Source organism: Protopterus annectens, chromosome 6.part1 (assembly GCF_019279795.1).
Source record: "Protopterus annectens isolate FY-2018-M chromosome 6.part1, PAN1.0, whole genome shotgun sequence".
In the NCBI taxonomy this organism is placed as follows: domain Eukaryota; kingdom Metazoa; phylum Chordata; order Ceratodontiformes; family Protopteridae; genus Protopterus; species Protopterus annectens.
Window position 1 is genome coordinate 120,069,875 of NC_056738.1, and position 20,089 is coordinate 120,089,963.

General features: G+C 38.8%; 1 protein-coding gene across 1 annotated transcript in view; it reads left to right on the forward strand.

The window, feature by feature from the left end:
- Positions 1-20,089, forward strand: part of LOC122805262 (dynein axonemal heavy chain 11-like) — a 4,596,980-nt gene that overhangs the window by 3,275,209 nt on the left and 1,301,682 nt on the right. The window contains exon 58 of the mRNA XM_044075350.1: positions 13,266-13,367. Within this exon, the coding sequence (XP_043931285.1) occupies positions 13,266-13,367 (102 nt within the window). The remainder of the gene's footprint in view (positions 1-13,265; positions 13,368-20,089) is intronic.

The window sequence follows — 20,089 nt, forward strand, 5'->3', positions numbered from 1 at the left end:
TTATTCACTATGCAAACATACCCATTTAAAGTATACAACTGTAATGCAATACTTTTAAATTCCAAGAAAACGGCAATACTTTGTTAGATGTGTGTCAGAATTGTGCTTGGGCATAATGTGGTAGATACACTGTATGATTAAATACCTTTCACTTGTTAGTATGTCAGTCTAGCCCATAGCTGTTAATCCTAGTGTTATTATGATGTATTTACTGCCATCTACACATTCATCACAGGTGAATGTGAAATGTAGACAAAGGTGTACATTCTCATTAATGACGAGGGGCTTATTTGTCTTACTAGAATTTAATTAATGTTGGCTACATTGTTTAATTTTTCATTGTTTGCCATGATGCATATTTAGCATTTCTTTTCTTCTGCCATCAATCTGCATGCCTGCCACACGGATACTTTGAAAAGATATATGTAAGTATTACCATAATTTAGGCACTTGCTCTTTCTTTAAATGTTACTTCATGACTTTCAGTGTTACTGTGCTTTCACTGCATGATATTGTAGGTATGGCAAATAAGTAATAAAGATGCTGACAGTATGCTTACTGTGTGTACCTTGCTTAAGCAGACTGGTTCTTTTGTTTTGCAACCCGTTTTATTTTGTGATCACACCTGAACTGCAATGATTTTCCTTGGAAACTGAGCAGTCTGATTAACATAGAAAATTTAATTTCCATTGTTAAGAATTAGTTGGCAATGCCATTAGTTCAGTGGAATACCATTGAAGAAATCAAGCTTTCATTTAATCATCTTTCTGCAATCGTGGTTTCAGGACCTAGAGACATTTGTTTTACCTAGTAACAGTATTTTTTGGAAAATTCTCGGGGATGCATTATTATTTATTAATATTACTATACATTCATGTGAACGTGAAAATTAAACAGCAGATCAACTATTCTATGTCTGATGTGACTTTGACTTTAGCCTGTGCAGTTTTATGGTTTCACCAGCTGTTTGTAATGTAACTGCTGTCACCATTTATACCAGTATATACCATAGCATGATGCTCAGCCAGAAAAGGCCTGTAGATAAAACATCCTGCACTTTAACTATGACAGTCAGAATAAAGTGCAGCTACACCAAGGTAGACAATAGTGATACATTTGATGAAATGAACAGATTCTACATCATCACTGCAGTGCTGATTAATAAATACAAACAATAATGAAAAAAAAAAGTGTAAAGAAGTGTTATGTCCCAGTACTCAGAGATCTGCATTTGGCAACAAGCAAACAGCTACTTCTAAGATGACTACAGATACGGTACATAGAGATTTAGCTAGAGCAATGAATACTGGAATATAAACAGGAAGGCATACATATAGATAAAAAAACAAACACACACACACACACACACACACACACACACACACACACACACACACACACACACACACACACACACACACACAGACACACGCACACACACAGACACAGACACACACACACATTCCATGAAGGGACATAGAGATAAATGCATTCACTAAGGTACTTTCATGAAACCTGCACCATCCCGTGGTGCTTGCACATAGATTCATATGTTAATAAGTAGTTACTAGTCTACAGATCAGAGAGAACTATAAGAAGACTAGCCTTGCATTCTTATTGTAGTTTTTTGCCCTTATAGTTTTCATGCAAATAATCCAGAGATGGGTCAATTAAGGATATGTTGGGACATTTACATGTTTACATTATCTATTCCATTATCTATGATGGATGGAGTGCTATAAAAGGGATACATTTGGAGTTACTCATCCATTCATTCAAATTATGTTTGAATAAGAGAAGTACTTTGCTTTATGTAGAGTGAAAGAGGGTTCCATACAAGTGGTATTCTTTGTGATACATACCTATCTCTCCATCATGTTCTATTTATTTTGCATAAGAGATTGAGATCCCTTAAGTTGGCGTTCATGATACCAATGGACCTGTGAATGCCTCTGACAATCTGCATAATAGGATCTGTTGAAGCTCTGTACATGAGGCACAGATCAACATGTCATACCCTGTATGATACTTAAAAGAGGGGCAAGGCTTTGAAACTATCTGCATAGTTTTTACAGTTTAGTCCATTGATTTTTTAATGAGAAAGTGTTGTGATCATTCCAGCTGTGACAAGTGTCTGGCAAGTTATATACACTGAAAGGGGCATTACATTCAATGACTGGACTAATGAATGCCAAGTACAGTGGAATGATTACATCTCTGGATCTGGACACACTATCTTAAGATATAAGCTGTGTGATATAAAAGGAGGTAATCAAAGGACAGATCATTGCTGACATTGGTTCTTATATCATTAACTACTTGATCATTTTTCTGGGGGGGGGGTCAGTTTGATAATTATAAGGTCAGTCATGCTTGCCAAAGGATATGATTATACACTTCTTGGTATTTAGTGTTTTAGTCCATGGTTTTGACACCAGCTATTTGTTTGGGATCGGCCTTCTTAGAGGCTCTTTGTCTTCTCTAGGGAGTTTATGATGACTGAAAACTAGGCCAGTCACAAAACCATACCATTAGCTTTAACCTCTGAGAAGCAAATGCCAATAAAAATGTCCCAAGGGCTGAATGTTGGGGTATACCACTATTGACAGATCTTTTAGAGGAGGCAGGCCCACGAATTCTAACTTTTCTGGTTCTATTTCTGAGCATGTTTGCTTTTGTATGAGTTATAACAGGATTGACATTTAGCTGGGAGAGTTTATCTTTGATACCTGAGTGAAGAATGGTGTTGAATGCCTTTGCAAGGTCTAGATATGTGGTTTTAATGGTTTTGCCTCATCCAGATGTTTATGAAGCTGGAAATTGATGGTGTAATGATGAATGTTGTTAGTGCATATGCTCCACAAGTTGGGTGTGTGATGGATGAGAAAGAAAAATTTTGGAGTGAGTTGGATAAAGTGGTGATGACTGTACCCAAGGGTGAGAAACTGGTGATTGGAGCAGATTTCAATGGGCATGTTGGTGAAGGGAACAGAGAGGATGAGGATGTGATGGGTAGGTATGGTGTTAAGCAAAGGAATGCAGAAGGTCAGATGGTAGTGGATTTTGCGAAAAGGATGGACATGGCTCTGATGAATACGTATTTTAACAAGAGGGAGGAGCATAGGGTGACATACAAGAGTGGAGGAAGATGCACACAGGTGGATTATATCTTGTATAGAAGGGCCAGTCTGAAGAAGATTAGAGACTGTAAAGTGATGGCAGGGGATAGTGTAGTTAGGCAGCATAGGATAGTGATTTGTAGGATGACATTGGTGATCAAGAAGAGGAGGATGAGTGTGAGGGCAGCACCAAGGATCAAATGGTGAAAATTGAAAAAGGGTAATTGTGAGGTGATGTTCAGGGAAGAGTTAAGACACGCACTGGGTGGCAGTGAAGAGTTACCGAATAGCTGGGTAACTACAACAGAGCTAGTAAGAGAGATGGCTAGAAAGGTGTTGGTGTGACATCTGGACAGAGGAAGGACAACAAAAAGACCAGGTGGTGGAATGAAGAAGTACAGGAGAGTATACAGAGAAAGAGGTTGGCAAAGAAGAAGTGGGATTGTCAAAGACATGAAGAAAGTAGACAAGAGTATAAGGAGATGAGGTGCATGGCAAAGAGAGAGGTGGCTAAGGATAAGGTGTATGAAGAGTTGTATAAAAGTATGGACACTAAGGAGGGAGAAAAGGACCTGTACTGATTGGCTAGACAGAGTGACCGAGCTAGTAAAGATGTGCAGCAGGTAAGGGTGACAAAGGATAATGAGGGAAACGTGCTCACAAGCGAGGAGAGTGTGATGAGCAGATGGAAAGAGTACTTTGAGGGGTTGATGAATGAAGCGAATGAGAGGGAGAGAAGGTTGGATGATGTCCGGATAGTGAATCATGAAGTGCAGTGGACTAGCAAGGAGGAAGTAAGGATAGCTATGAAGAGGATGAAGAATGGAAAGGCTGTTGGTCCAGATGACATACCTGTGGAAGCATGGAGGTGTTTAGGTGAAATGGCAGTGGAGTTTTTAACTAGATTGTTTAATGAAATCTTGGAAAGTGAGAGGATGCCTGAGGAATGGAGAAAAAGTGTTTTGGTACTGATTTTTAAGAATAAGGGTGATATGCAGAACTGTAGTAACTACAGAGGGATTAAACTGATCAGTCACATGAAGTTATGGGAAAGAGTAGTGGAAGCTAGGTTAAGAAGGGAGGTGATGATTAGTGATCAGCAGTATGGTTTCATGCCAGGAAAGAGCACTACAGATGCAATGTTTACTCTGAGAGTGTTGATGGAGAAGTACAGAGAAGGTCAGAAGGAGTTGCATTGTGTCTTTGTGGATTTAGAGAAAGCATATGACAGGGTCGGGAGTATCAATGAAGTATGTAAGAGTTGTACAGGATATGTATGAGGGTAGTGTGACAGTGGTGAGGTCTGCGGTGGGAGTGATGAATGCATTTAAGGTGGAGGTGGGATTACATCAAGGATCAGCTCTGAGCCCTTTCTTATTTGCAATGGTGATGGACAGGTTGACAGACGAGATCAGACAGGTGTCCCCGTGGACTATGATGTTTGCAGATGACATTGTGATCTGTAGTGAGAGTAGGGAACAGGTGGAGGAGACCCTGGAGAGGTGGAGATATGCTCTAGAGAGAAGAGGAATGAAGGTCAGCAGGACTAAGACAGAATATATGTGTGTGAATGAGAGGGAGGATAGAGGAATGGTGAGGATGCAGCGTGTAGAGGGTGGATGAGTTTAAGTACTTGGGATCAACAGTTCAAAGTAATGGTGAGTGTGGAAGAGAGGTGAAGAAGAGAGTACAGGCAGGATGGAGTGGGTGGAGAAGAGTGTCAGGAGTGATTTGTGACAGACGAGTACCAGTAAGAGTGAAAGGGAAGGTCTACAAGAGGGTAGTGAGACAGCTATGTTATATGGGTTGGAGACAGTGGCATTGAAAAAAAGGCAGTTGTCAGAGCTTGACGTGGCAGAGTTGAAGATTTTAAGATTTGCACTGGGTGTGATGAGGATGGACAGGATTAGGAATAAGTATATTAGAGGGTCAGCACAGGTTGGAAGGTTTGTAGACAAAGCCAGAGAGGCAAGATTACGTTGGTTTGGACATGTGCTGAGGAGGGATGCAGAGTATATTGGGAAAAAGATGCTAAGGATGAAGCTGCCAGGTAGCAGGAAAAGAGGGAGGCCTAAGATAAGGTTTATGGATGTGGTGAGAGAGGACATGCAGGTGGTTGGTGTGACAGAGCAAGATGCAGAGGACAAGAAGAAATGGAAACAGTTGATCTGCTGTGGTGACCCCTAATGGGAGCAGCCAAAAGAAGAAGAAGAACCAGGTTAAGTAGGCAAGAACTGCCCTTGAAGTATTTGAACTGGAATTGTTTGTGAGTCTGTAGGTTGCCTATATCCTTCTTTATTAATTCTGTAATGATCCATTCCATACCCTTACAGATGAGACTCGTCAGATTTATGGATGTATACTTACCTGAGTCTGTTCAAACCCCACATTGTTGTGCGCCACTTTTCTTGTTAGCAAATTGGAAGTGTTTTATTATATATAACCTCCCTTAACTTTGTTATGAGAATTGCAACTTGCGGTGAAGCCTGTCATTAGATCTGTCAGTGAGTGAGTTGTATTATGTGTTATCTACATGACTGATTACATTAAAACTATGTAGTGCTGTAGTGATATGATTATGCTCCAGTATTGGGTAAAAATAACTTGAAAATCTTGAGATCCAGTTGTAACAGCACTGGGGGTATAGTAATAGTTACACTCCCCAAGTGCTGTTATGAATGGGTATTGGTCTAGGAACTCCCCTTGCCTCTCAACTGTCCCTGAGTAGTTTTGCTGTGTCACTAAGGATTACAGTCAGTTAAAAATGTCAGAAATATGGTTTTACTCCTCTTATTGTTCAGGAAATGCATGCCAATACAAAACCTGCTCTTACTTTAACTTTTTAAGTTGATTAGAACAATATTTAAAAACATTACATGACTTTCTTGCTTTGTCTACACCTTTATTTTTAAAGAAATAAGCTGATGGGTCTGACACTGCCTATATGATAGTGCTGACTAGGTGGATTACCAGCTTTCAAAGCCATTAAGGCAATCCATGCTTTTTTTCTGTAACTGGTGCACTATAAAGAATTATGATGGGTCTCTGGTCATAACCTTTATTATGTGATCTGAACATGAATGCCAAGATTCACCTATCACACTTTGCTTTTAAGGTGAATTTTTTTGGCATCAGTGTCATGAACACATAATAAGTTGGTTATGATCAGAGAACCAATCATAATCTTGTATGTTATGTGCACTTTTGATTTCATTAAGAAGGGGGGCTGGTGGCTATGTTAACCACTGACTCCTTTTGAGGTTTCAAAAATATGAACATTGGTAAATGAGGGTGCACATCTCTGTGCTGATGGTATACATACCGCACTACATAACCGTAGTATTACTTTAATATGGTACTGACTGAATCTTAGTCAGATTCCTAACAGTGAATGTAGATAGTTAAGTTGAGAGACCTATACATGCATGTTTGTTGTAGCATAAATATAAATGGATATAAAACAATGACATTTTTTACCCATTTCTTTCAGTATTTAAAACAGGGTGAAAGACCAGACTTCATACTGTAGATTTGTTTGGCAATAGTTGCTTTCAAACTCAATTAATTATTTTTATAAGTTTGAGATTTAAATAACAACAGTAGCTTCAGAGTAACAATTCAGGTCACATACAGGTTGCTATTCTGCACTGGATTATGTGAAAAGAATATCAGGAATGTTTTAGTGCCATGGTGACACAAAATTGCCAATGACGTATTTCTAGGGAGTAGGTATAGTAAAATGGTATTGTCAAATTCCAGTACAGAATTTGTACATTTTAATGGTATGACATGGATATGGACACAGTAACTATCAACAGTATGTCAATAATCAAATCTGTGTTATTGCAAACCATATATATTTAATGGAAAAAAATACACTATGGATACATGGGACTTCCTTTTACCTTTATTGTCTGAAGTCATTTCCATTTATAGCAGACTTTTTAATGTTACCTTATCACCCACCAAATGCACCCTTTCAGTATTCTGATGTAAAGTAAGTCAGAAGTGTATCAAGGAATAGAAAATAAATGTGGATGTTGTACAGATGACTAAAATGCATCAAGCAGTAGGTGCTGCCATGTAAGTCAGAGCATGTATATACTGCATTTTGCACTGATAAAGAATGAGGTGATCCTGAGTTCAGTGTATCTGAATGATTATTTGTCTGATCCTGCACACAGGTGTTTTGTTCAACACACAGAGCCAGTCATGTGCATGTTTCTGTGGAAATCTCATCTTCTGTGCAGACTATGTGATTTTCAGAAAAGTATGGCAAAGAAAAGGGATGCACTTTTACAAGCCAGTCTGTCTGCTTTTTAATGGTGCCAGCTTTCTTACCTAATGTGTTATAGGTACTACTAGACCCCTTGCATTAACCTCAGTGCCAGAGTATCAAGTGCACATGTTCCAGATGCCTCACATGTTACACATTATGAAATTGTCATGAATAAATATATAGAATGCCATGATCAGTAATGCAGCATAATAGTCCACATATCCTTAACACCATTCTCCCAGAATCCCACTGTGACATACATGTAAAACAGTCTGCATACTCAGTAAGCAACCTTAGATTTGTACTTCTAGTGTGCTCAGCAAGAGTTATGTTGTACACCCTGTCACTGTACTTGAAAGAGCTCACAGAACTGCTTGCAGATCAAGCCATAATTATATGATGTGTTAGGCATTTATCCAAAAACTGATTAAATGGATCAATATGTACATTACCTTCAAAGTAAAATTTTGTTTAGGCTAAGCATTTTGTCTCAGACTCTAATTTTCTTGTCCTTTGTGAGAAGCTTTTCCTGTGCAAAACAACTTCCAACCAAATATGATTTTGTTGCATTTCAAACATTGAGCAGTTTTCAGCTGGTTTCATTTCATAAGGAAGACACCAATCCAAACTACTAACAAGTTGACAGAAAACACCAGGAAGGACCCTGTTAATTCACACAGGAGTAAAAGGAATTTTAGGTGTGGTAGATGTAGTGTTTTAAATATATTCTTGTTACAGGTGATAAAATTATTATTGAGGGAGAGGTTATTGGTATACATGGCCATTTTGATTGTCATGTTAAAAATGTTGTTTATATGGCTAAATGTGAAGGTTGTCCAACTTTTTATATAGGGAAAACCTGTAGGATGTTCAGGGATAGCGTTAGCGAACACATCCTGGATATTAGGCACATGAAAAATACTAATGCCCTAGTTAGGCACATAGAGCAACATCCAGAGCACAGATTTAGATTTTGTGTAATACAGCAAATAAAAAAGGATGGTCAGGGTGCAGTATTGGATGTGCATCTTGATATTTGTGAAATGAGATGGCAATTGGCATTAAATGCTACAGTATTTCCAGGAATTAATGATAGCATAAGCATATTGCCCCTATTAAAATTAAAGCACATCTTGTGTTGAAAATGTTATTTATAAAAAGATTTTAAGAAAGTTTTTTTTATTTCTTATTGTTATGGAATGGTGTTTTCCACAAAGAATTTTTTTAATTTCTTAACAAAATTCGTGAAAGTTAATTTTATATTTTTTATATGATTAACTATTATTGTTGTTTTTTAGACATTATGATATTATTTTGTTATGCAATTTAAGAACATTGGGTGTCATAAACAGTGTTTAGTTGGTTGTATATGAAAATGTTTATTTTACATTTACATTTTGTGTATTTAACACATTTTGATATGTAACACAATATTGTGGAGATGGATTGAAAGTATAGTTTTTTACTTCGAAGGGTTAATGAAGTTAGATTTAGGATATGCTTGTTAAATTGAGCTTTGTCTGATAGGGTAATTGAAGGGGTGGGATGTATTTGTTGTAGTGTATGAGTGTATATAACATCAATGGAGTGGTTAAATGTGTTCATATTCTGAAGAAGTCTGTATAACAAAGACGAAACCTAGGTCAAATTCGTGTATCTGGTCTGTATATTTGACTCTACAGGTCTTTGGTCAACAGGGTCCTTCCTGGTGTTTTCTGTCAACTTGTTGGTTTCATTTCATACCAGAATGTACCTTGTCTCATATCAGTTACCATCCTGCAGCTATAAGTACACAATGTAACTTGGATGCTTTCACAATATATTTGTATTGCTTCAGTACACCTTTCTTTGGTAGGTTCATGTTAACCGTACCTTTTCTGTCTTGTTTACTTGATTCCAAAATAGCAGTTGACTTCTTTACATTGATGTTCATATTCAGATGTTAGCCACAAAAAATCGGAATAAGAATCACATTTATTGGCCAAATATACACGCATGCATGAAATTTGACTCTGGTTTCAGCAACTTTCCAAGAATGAATTACATAAGTTCCATACATACAACTATTAAGAACAAGACAAAAAAGTAAATATACATATACATATACATATACATACAAGGTGCAAAGTGCAATTCAGTGGAAGAAATACTGAAATAAACTCTGAAAGAAAGAAGTATTAACAATATGTAAACAATACTTCAGAATCCTTGGAGGCTTTGAAAAAAGAATACTCCAACCTAATAAACTGAGTTAACCATTTACGAACTTGATGGCCTGTGGAAAAAAACTGTTCTTATATCTGCTTGTTTTGGTGCGTATTAATCTAGAACGCCTGGCTGATGGTAATAGTTCTAAAAGATGGTAGCCTGGATGTGAAGGGTCAGTGATGATCTTCCCTGCCCTTTTCATGACTCTGGAATAGTACAGGTCCTGTAAGGAGGGCAAACTAGCACCAATGATACTTACGGCAGAACTGACTATTCAATGTAACCTATTTTTGTCATGATTAGACAGAGATCCCAACCACACTATTATGGATGAGCTGAGAACAGACTAAATAACTGCTGTATAGAACTGAATCACCAGTTCCTGTGGGAGGTTGAACTTCCTCAGCTGTCGCAGAAAGTGCAATTGCTGTTGTGTCTTTTTTATGATGGACCCTACATTGGTCTCCCACTTCAAGTCCTGGAAGATTAAAGATCCCAAAAACTTGAAGGATTCCACAGCTGACACAACAATATTAAATATAAAGAGGGGGATAATATTGTAGTACCACTCCTAAAGTCCTCTGTCATCTCCACAGTTTTAAGAGTGTTCAGTTCCAGATTATTCTGACTATACCAAAGGGCCAGCTGCTCAACCTTCCATCTGTATGCAGACTCACCACCATTCCTGATGAGCCTGATGATAGTTGTATCATCTGCATATTTAATACGTTTGACAGGGGGGGTCCTTAGAAGTGCAGTCATTAGTGTAGAAGGAGAATAGCAGTGGGGAGAGCACACATCCCTGGGGGTGAACGTGTACTGATCATGCAATAGTTAGATGTAAATTTCCTCAGTTTCACTTGCTGTTTCCTATTGGTTAGAAAATTGGTGAACTATTGACAGGTGGAAGCAAGAACCGAAAGCTGGGAGACTTTCAAATGAAGAAGTTCTGGAATTATTGTATTAAATGCAGAGCTGAAGTCCACAAACAGAATCCTTGCATATGTCCCTGGGTTGTCAAGATGTTGCAAGATATAGTGTAGGCCCATATTAACTGCATCATCCACTAGCCAGTTCTCTTGATAAGTAAATTGAAGGGGGTCCAATGAGGAAGCTGTAATATCCTTCAAGTGAGCTAACACCAGCCTCTCAAAAGTCTTCATGACCACTGATGTCAAAGCAACAGGCCTGTGGTCATTCAGTCCTGTTATAGTGGATTTTTTAGGCAATGGAATGACTGTGGCTTGTTTGAAACATAAGAGAACTTCACACACCTCTAATAATTTATTAAAAATCTGAGTAAAAAGAGGAGACGGTTGATCATCACATGTTTATAAACAGGAGGGTGAAACCCCATATGGACCAGGTGCTTTCTTAATTTGCTGTCCTTTAAAAAAATGATATAGATCCTTCTCAGAGATAATTAATGCAGGCTGAATGTGAAAATGTGTGGAAGAGAGAGTCATGTAAGTCTGAACACTGACAGAGCTGGTAACAGTGGCAACAGTAACAACATAGTACTAGTAGTAACTGGCAACAGTGGTAACAGTAAAATCACTTCAGCATAAAGTACAGAGATATTGTTTTGTCACTTAGATAAGTATTATTTTTGCCTTATGTAAATGCTTTCAATCATGGGCTGTAATGTGTTAGAAAAAGCTTTTTGCCATTCTCATGTTCCAATATTAACACAATATATGTGTGCATAATGTATGTTCACTTAAAAGCATTTTTTTCCAACTGAATTTTTAAATAGTGGTATAGAACTTGTCTGTCCGCAGCTATTGGGTGTATTATATAAATTATCATTGACCAACACAAAACATTATTTCAAAGTTTCTTCTTAAGTAATTTTTTGTGATTTGTAACACAACTATATTATAATATTGACCCATCAGCACAGTTGCTAGATTTCTGTCTTAATGACAGACCAGAGTCCAATAACTGCCAGTGGTACTCAGATGGCAGGCCAGTATGAGAAATGGCTGATGTACCCTATGATCAATCTGCATCTCCATTGTAGTGATGCATAATTTATTCTTTTTGAGGTGAGAACCCCTGTACAGGCTAAATGCATTTTCTCAAAGCAACATCACATATAAGTGAATGTGCACAGCAGCATTAACATTTGTCTGCATGCTTTGGAGAATGGGTAAGCATGGGCATCATTACCTTTCTTGTACTCTGTTCTTCCATAGACCAGAATAAAAATACAAGTTAGAGGGCTTCTCTGTGAAGTCAGTGACTAAAGCATTTCAATATGTTATACACGGACTACTACTTGTTAGCTTGTAGTCATAAGTTACCTTATTTTATGTGAAGGAGAGTTTATTAAAGTAAGTTATTTGTAACCCCCAGCCTTAGGAGACAGGCTAATGGTTGCAGTCATTTTACAGTGAGAGCATAAAAAATAGTGGATTTATATATATAACACAGAAATATAATATAATATGTATGTGCTTGTGTATATAACTTTAATATATATATATATATATATATATATATATATATATATATATATATATATATATATATATATATATATATATATATATAAATAATAGTTTTTCTATCTCTGTGCCTGCTAGTCATCAAGCCTGTTAGCGGATGTCATCAGATAGCCATTAGGATGCTTTGTGCTCTCACTGCCATTCCAGCAATGAGAACATTTCTCATTTTTATAAGTCTAATCCCCCATCCCCCAGTGATGATGTGAGCACTCACATCACTGTGAGGGCCACCTACACACACTCAGTCCATGCATGTGTGCTCCCTTGATGTGCCAACAGAAGCTACCATCACTGACTTGGATGGCCATGCCCACATCCCCATCCCCATCCCCCCACAATACATGACCAGCTTCTACTCTCCATCAGGTCAATGTCATTAGAGACACTCTGCATTTTGGGTGAAAAAAGACCATCACCACCTAGGATAGGCATATCCCTGCCCCCTGTTTGCACTGCAAAACCATTAGTTAAGCTCAGGTCAGATGAGCTGGATGAAATAGTATATTTTGCCAGTATTTTGTCTTAAGTAACTTTCTTGTTGCAGGTATTTTAAATATAAACTAGTCCCTGATATATACCTGTAATACTTTTAACAATTAAGGCTGCTTCTTGTTCAGATGCATAAAGTATGACATTTCTTAACAGAAACACCAGATTTTTCAAGAAAACCAAACCTATAATCAGTCTGAAGGAGTGGGTTTAACTTTATTTCCAAAATTAAGACTCACTGTTATAGAAGTTTATGTTTCATATCATAGCAAAAAACAAAACTGTAGTTTTCTGAAGCAATCAGAAGAAAGTTTGGGAATATTTATTTTCCTAAAATCTTAGGCATTTTCCATTTTTATTGTACTTGTTGCACTCCAGGTCTGCCTAAATGGGTACTCACCTGCAAAAAGAGGAACAAATGGTAACCCTAGGTAGACCAAACCTTTCTTGTAACTTTCTAGCATATTCAGTTGAAATTAATTCTGAACCCAATAGATAAGATCCATTGATTTTGTATGTGCATGTGTTTGTGTGTGTGTGTGTGTGTGTGTGTGTGTGTGTGTGTGTGTGTGTGTGTGTGTGTGTGTGTGTGTGTGCAGCAGAAATTAATTTCTGACATGCAAATAAAGTAATAAGTAAACTTGCATTGATCCTCAACAGGTTTATTGTGAAGTGGAACTGAAGCGCAAAGCACTGAGTCAAGCCAATTCAGACTTGGTTGTTGCTGCTGAGAAGCTTGAAGTCATAAGAAAAAAACTTGCTGTGAGTACACTTAATTTTTAAACCATGTTTAAACATATGTTTTTCATTCAAATGTACAATAGTTTAAGAATAGAAAATGAAATAAGCCTGAACATGCCTGAAGGCACCTCAATATTTACAAGTATCTCAGTCCAAAAGTAAGATCTTTGAATGTATTATATACACACACACACACACACACACACACACACACACACACACACACACACATATATATATATATATATATATATATATATATACATGAATTTTACAAGCTTATGATCACTGAATTCTGGAGTGTTGTTTTAAAATTGCTAAGGTTAAACATTCTACATTATATTAATAATCTGCATAACAAAATGTAACTTTTATTAGTGTTGATGTTTTTAAAAGGTTTTTTTTTTTACTTTTTGTTTGCTTGGCTGAGGAAAATGCTGTCTGGCATCTCATGTGGGTTATAGCTGGAAAAGTTCCTTGGCTGGCCGATGTAGAATAAAAATAAAACAAATATGAGAACAGATATATCTGTTATACCTAACTAACAGTATACCTACAATGCATCATATTTCTAGAATTCTACATGTTCATCTATATCATTTTTGCAACTTTCAGTCCTACTAGATTCTATAATAATAGGAGGTGTTATACTCCCGAGTGATGCTATTGTTTTACTACAACCATATTTTCTATTTATTAAAACATTCTATTAAGAGCCACCTTTTCAAATGTTTCATGCTGCCTGTGCATTTCATTATGGAGAAAACTAAGTATTTTTGTATGCATACATATGAGCTAATTTCAGAATTGCTCATAAATTTGGCAAAAACGTTTGAAGGGGGGTGGAGGGTCAGAGAAGAACAAGAGGGAAAAGTATTCAGGCTGCAGACAAACACAGCGCATAGCAGGGAAGAAAACAAGGGTGACTTAGAGCATGGCTGCATTGTAATACGTTGCAATGCAAGTAGTCTAGGTAGGAAGATGGGGTTCTGTACCATAGAAACACAGGCCAATAATAAAACATGCTAGGCATGCAGAAATGTGACAGAGTAGATAGAAATAAAAATGAGGAAGCAATCTATGAGGTCAAGGAAGATGAAGAAAACCAAACCAGTAATGGGGCAGTAAGTGGGTAGGATCAAAACCTATGTTAAGTGCCCTAGCAGATATGACAGAGTAAGGGAAAAAGCTGGTGGTTTAATACAGTGTATCATTTCCTCAGATATTTCTAGTGAGAAGGATGAAAACAATAGAGGGCAGAATAAAGAAAGACTAAAGGAGTGAGTAGAAGGAAGAGGCTAATACTCAAAGGGGTTAGACTGCACCAGGACCAGAGTAGAAGAGTCACAATTCCAGGACAAGGAGGAAGTGAGAGCTGATGCTTGGATCATGAGAGATTCAGCCAACTGGAACAAGACTGTAAAGAAAGAGAACAGAATGTAGTCCTAATCAAGACAGAGAGGAGTTACACTTGTCTAGTTGAAGTTGCTATTAGCCAACAGTGACCATGCTACTGTGTCATTTAGCGTGTGGAAGGGAGTGTGGTGAGGTTAGGAATAGAAAGAAAATTATATGGAATTTTTAGAATATAATATGTTGGGTGGGAAGACAGGGCAGGCATGAATTAGTAATAAATAAGCAATGTGAGTAAGTCAGGTAAAGTAGGTAGCGATGACAACAATGACAGAAGTAGAAAGGTTTGGCAGAAATGATCAGAAAAGGAAGTATAGCTTTATTTATTTATTTATTTATTTATGTGAGTTTGTTAACAAGGAAAGTCTGAATGGGTAAAGTGCCCCTTTTCAGCAGTCTCTATCCCCAAAAGATAAAGAGACCCAGGGCTAATTTCTATCTCTTTCATTTCCCTGCTATAAAACCTGCATTTGCTTGGTTTTGCACTCCGGCCAGCACCGGTTAGCTAGGGTATAACTATTCCCGGCTCCAAAAAGTCTACTCTTCAATTTTTCCCTTGGAACTAGACAAACTTTCAACTTAAGCATTCAAACCATTCTCTTCTCATCCCGGCACTTGCTCAAAACTCATAGCAAGCAATAATAAACCTTAGCACTAGCCCCCCCCCCCCATACTATAGAGAAGGACAAGGCTCTCTGTTCAACCTTACCAGCCAATCAGTAAAACAGTTCACTGTACCTATCCAGGCATGTCCAAAGGGCAGTTTCAGGTGTACTCTTCAGTCCAACTGCTGAATCTGGGCATTTTGAGGCAATGTTACAATTGCTTCATGTACACAGACAACCCTCTCCTCCTTCCACCAAACACTAATACATGCAAGAGATGTAATTATACAGACAAACTGGAGGCTAAGCTCTCTCAGCCCAAGACTGGACCAGGCAGTTAAGAGGAAAAGGGAATTACTTGCATCACACCAGCACTCTCACATAGACCTATGAAACCAGCACTGGCAAAAAACACACATAAATACACAAAAACATACTTAAAGGCTCTAAATAAAAATCTTCAAAAGCAACAGAGACCTCCAAAGCAGACATCCAAGCAACCTCCACCCTCCAACACAAACCATGAAACACATACTTCACAAAACCAGTGAGCCACACAATCACAGCCCTTAAGGCAAAATAACATACCCAACACACTAGTAATAGGTGACTCTATAGTCAGGCACACTGACATCCCATTCACTAGGCTGAACAAGGAGAAGGTTACTATTAGCTGCCTGTCGGCTGCCAGGATCCGCCACATAACACAAGCTCTCAGGTCACTCCAGAACAAGTACAAATATGACTCTGTCATTGTCCATGTTGGTGTGAATGACCTGAGCCATACCTCCCTAGACTACATGAAAAGAGACATGGAGGAGCTCTCTGATCATGTAGCCCAGGCCGGTATGACCTTGACCCTGAGTAGCATCCTGCCCTCACCAAGAATGATACCACAGCATAGAGAAAAAATTATCAATTTCAACAATTGGCTAAGCTTCTGGTGCCATTCAAATGGGATCCAGTGTCTGTCAGCCTAGGATGACATGCTCGACAAGCCACGCTGCTTCACTAGAGACGGCTTGCACCTGTCACCCTTAGGCTTTTGAATACTGGCCAAGGCTCTTGCCACCCCCATAGTGCCTTTTTTAGGCAAGGCTCAAAACACAAACTCACTGCCGTAAATAGCACAAGTAACAAAAAACTGAGGGTAATGCTACGCAATGCCAGAAGTCTAAACCTCAGAATGCACGCACTCGAGGCACTCCCCAGTATGGAGAAAATCAATATATGTGCAGTAACAGAAACCTGGTTTAAGGCTCCAGAGAGCACCTCAGCACTACCAGGCTACAACTCATACCATGCATTTTGGCCACAAAACCCGGACCGAAATACAAAAGGCGGGGGAGTATACGTATTCATCAAGGATACCCACACCTCCAGGTTAGTGGCACAGCACGATGCTTCAGAGATCATCCATGTGCAAATAACAATGGACAAAACTGCTATTCAAATTATAGCTTGCTACAGATCACCCACCATGTCCCAGGACCCCCTACTCCACATTCCTAGAAACACTGGGAAACATAAAGGTCATACCAAACACCCTGTTGTTGGGTGATTTCAATTACCCAAACATTAACTGGGAGAACTACTCAAGTACAAACTCCCTTGCCCAACATTTCCTAGAATTTATAAACTCAAATGCCCTGGATCAGCTGGTCATCTCCCCCACCAGAGGTGGCAACATATTGGACCTGGTCATCACCAACATGGGCGACTGGTGTTCCACATCGGAGGTCAACTCCTTGCTGGGTAGATCTGACCATAAACTACTCACTCTGGATATCCACATTCCACCACCACCCCCGGTCAAAGAAACTACCATGAAAAACTTTTCAAAAGCAAACTTTACATTACTTAAGACTGCAGTGGGAAGTTTCAAAGCCCCCATGCTAAAGGATAACGCTGTCCAAGCTGCAAAATCCTTTACAAAGCACTCTTTGGGCACCTACAAGAATGCATGGATCATGCTATCCCAAACAAAACCAAGACTCACTCCTCCAAGAAAAGGAAACCAGTCTGGTGGACCCCTGCCATAAACAAGCTATACAATAGAAGGAGGAAACTAGCACAGAAAAGAGTAAAATTCCAAGAAGGGAAGACATCCCTGATCAGTATCAGCAAGAAACTACGTTCCCTCATAAAATTATCCAAGGCTAGCTTCAAAAGAAATATTGCCATGGACTCCAAAGATGACCACAAGGCATTCTTTAGCTATGTCAAGAATCTAAGTGGCAATTCTCAGATCTGCTCAGAGTTAGTGCAGAATGGCACAAAATACACTGAACCGACTGATATAGCCAACATCCTGGCAGACAGGTTCAGTGCAAACTTCACCCCCCTCTCACCCGCAAAAAGGGCCCTTAACTATACCATTAGAATGTAGTGCCCCTGAAATCACAGACAGGTTAAAACAGCCCTCTCCAAAGCCAAAAACACAGCATCAATGGGACCGGACGGTGTCCCAGGCTGTGTCCTACACGAGCTCAAAGATGAACTAACCTCTCACCTAAACACACTGTTTAAACTCAGCCTCTCCACAGGCTACATGCCAACAGAGTGGCGTACAGCAACAGTTATTCCACTCCACAAAGGTGGAGCCACAATGGACCCCAGGAACTATCGCCCTATAAGCCTGACTAGCTTGGTCTGCAAAGCTATGGAGTGCATCATCATGGATCTCATTAACAGAGACATTGGAAACCTCTAAACACTGGACCCTACCCAGTTTGGCTTTGTTAAGGGCAGATCATGCCTCCTAAACCTGATGGACTTCTTTGAGAAAGTTACCAAGGCTATAGATGAGGGAAAGGTGGTCCACACAACCTACCTAGACCTCGCAAAGGCCTTCAACACCATTCTCCACTCAGGTATTATAGACAAGCTCATCAGCCTGAACATAAATTCCTACGTCATGAGATGGGTTGCCAACTGGCTCATGGACAGAGCCCACATGGTAAGAGTTGCGGCAGCTAGGTCTGACTCTAAACCGGTTACAAGTGGCGTTCCCCAGGGCTCAGTCCTAGGACCCCTCCTGTTCGGCATATACTTCTCAGAGGTACAGGCAAGCACAGGAAGACTGTGGCTGACCAAGTTCACAGACGACTGCAAACTAGGGGCTATAACTGACTCTCTGGCTGACACAGACATGCTCGAAAAGGGTCTCACTGAGACAGATACCTGGTGTAAAAACCATGGCCTCAAGCTAAATGCCAAAAAGTGCATAGTCATCCCCTTTGGAAAAAACAAAGTACTCACAAACTACCACATAGGTGGTAGCCCCCTAAATACGGAAGACGTAATAAGGGACCTAGGGACCCAAGTAGATAGTAACCTCTCTTTTGATAATCACATTGCCAAAGTGGTAAGAAAATCCTTCTATGTGGCTCACCTAATCACAAAAGGGTTTGCATCCAGATCGAAAGAAGTCATTGAGCCCCTCTACGCATCACTCATCAGACCCATCATAGAGTACAACGCCCCATTTGGGATGTACCTTACAAGATACTGCAACAACTGGAAAAACCACAGAAGTACCTCACCAAGCGGATCACTGGCCTCAAGCAGATGCCCTATGCAGTTCAACTGAAGAAACTCCAGCTGTACTCAGTTACATACCGCCTAGTCAGAGGTGATCTCTGCCTGACATACAAGGCCATTTCTAACCCAGAATTGATGGACATGCTCCACCTAAAGAAAACCATATCCCCTCGAGCCACACGCTCCAGGGATCTAAACCTCACCATAACAATAAATAGGATGTGCTGGAGGGATAGATTCCTATCCCAGAGACTTCCCGTGCTCTGGAACAAGATTCCAATCTACATTAGGCAGAGCTCCTCGCTAATCCTCTTCAAGAGAATCCTTGATGAGTGGATGGGAAACAGAAAGTTTACCCCGGGGATCGCTCTGCTGGACAGAGGCACAGGGAACTAATCTAAGGGGGTGGCGAAAGCCAACACATTCCAACTAGGCTTATAAATGCCTTCTGGCAGATAACCTAGTACCTACCTATGAACCTAAGAAATGCATCACAGATATATATATATATATATATACACACATATATATATATATACATACACACATATATATATATATATATAAAATATATATATATATATATATATATATATATATATATATATATATATATATATTTATATAGATATATATATATATATATATATGTATATATATATATATATATATATATATATATATATATACATAGATGTGTGTGTGTGTGTGCAAGTACTACATAAGTGTTCACAGTAACAAACATTTAGTAAGGCAATATTTGCTTTAGTAAATACAAAACTAATGAATGCTCTATTGAACATAAGAAACAGTACAAGTTAATGACAGTAGTATAGTTAAGCAAACTGAATTCATGGTAGCAGTATAGAGTATGAAATAACTACTAAATAAATCAGATTCATGGTAGCAGTATACAGACACAGAAGGAAACAAAACTATAAGTAATATTAAGTATGTATGCATACTTCTTGTCTGTATCAGTATTTCCTACCCTCCAAAATCAGAATGGAGGAAAGGAGGGACTGACTTGAAGTGGGTGAGCAAAGACTGGAGTGAAATCGCAGAAGACCAGGAAAAGACAACTGTATTGATTGCCTACTTTGCTTCATTCTTTATGATAAAATGTAAGAGAGGTTGTTGTGTTGAACGTGAAACAGGGCTAAGTGAGAAGAACAATAGGTA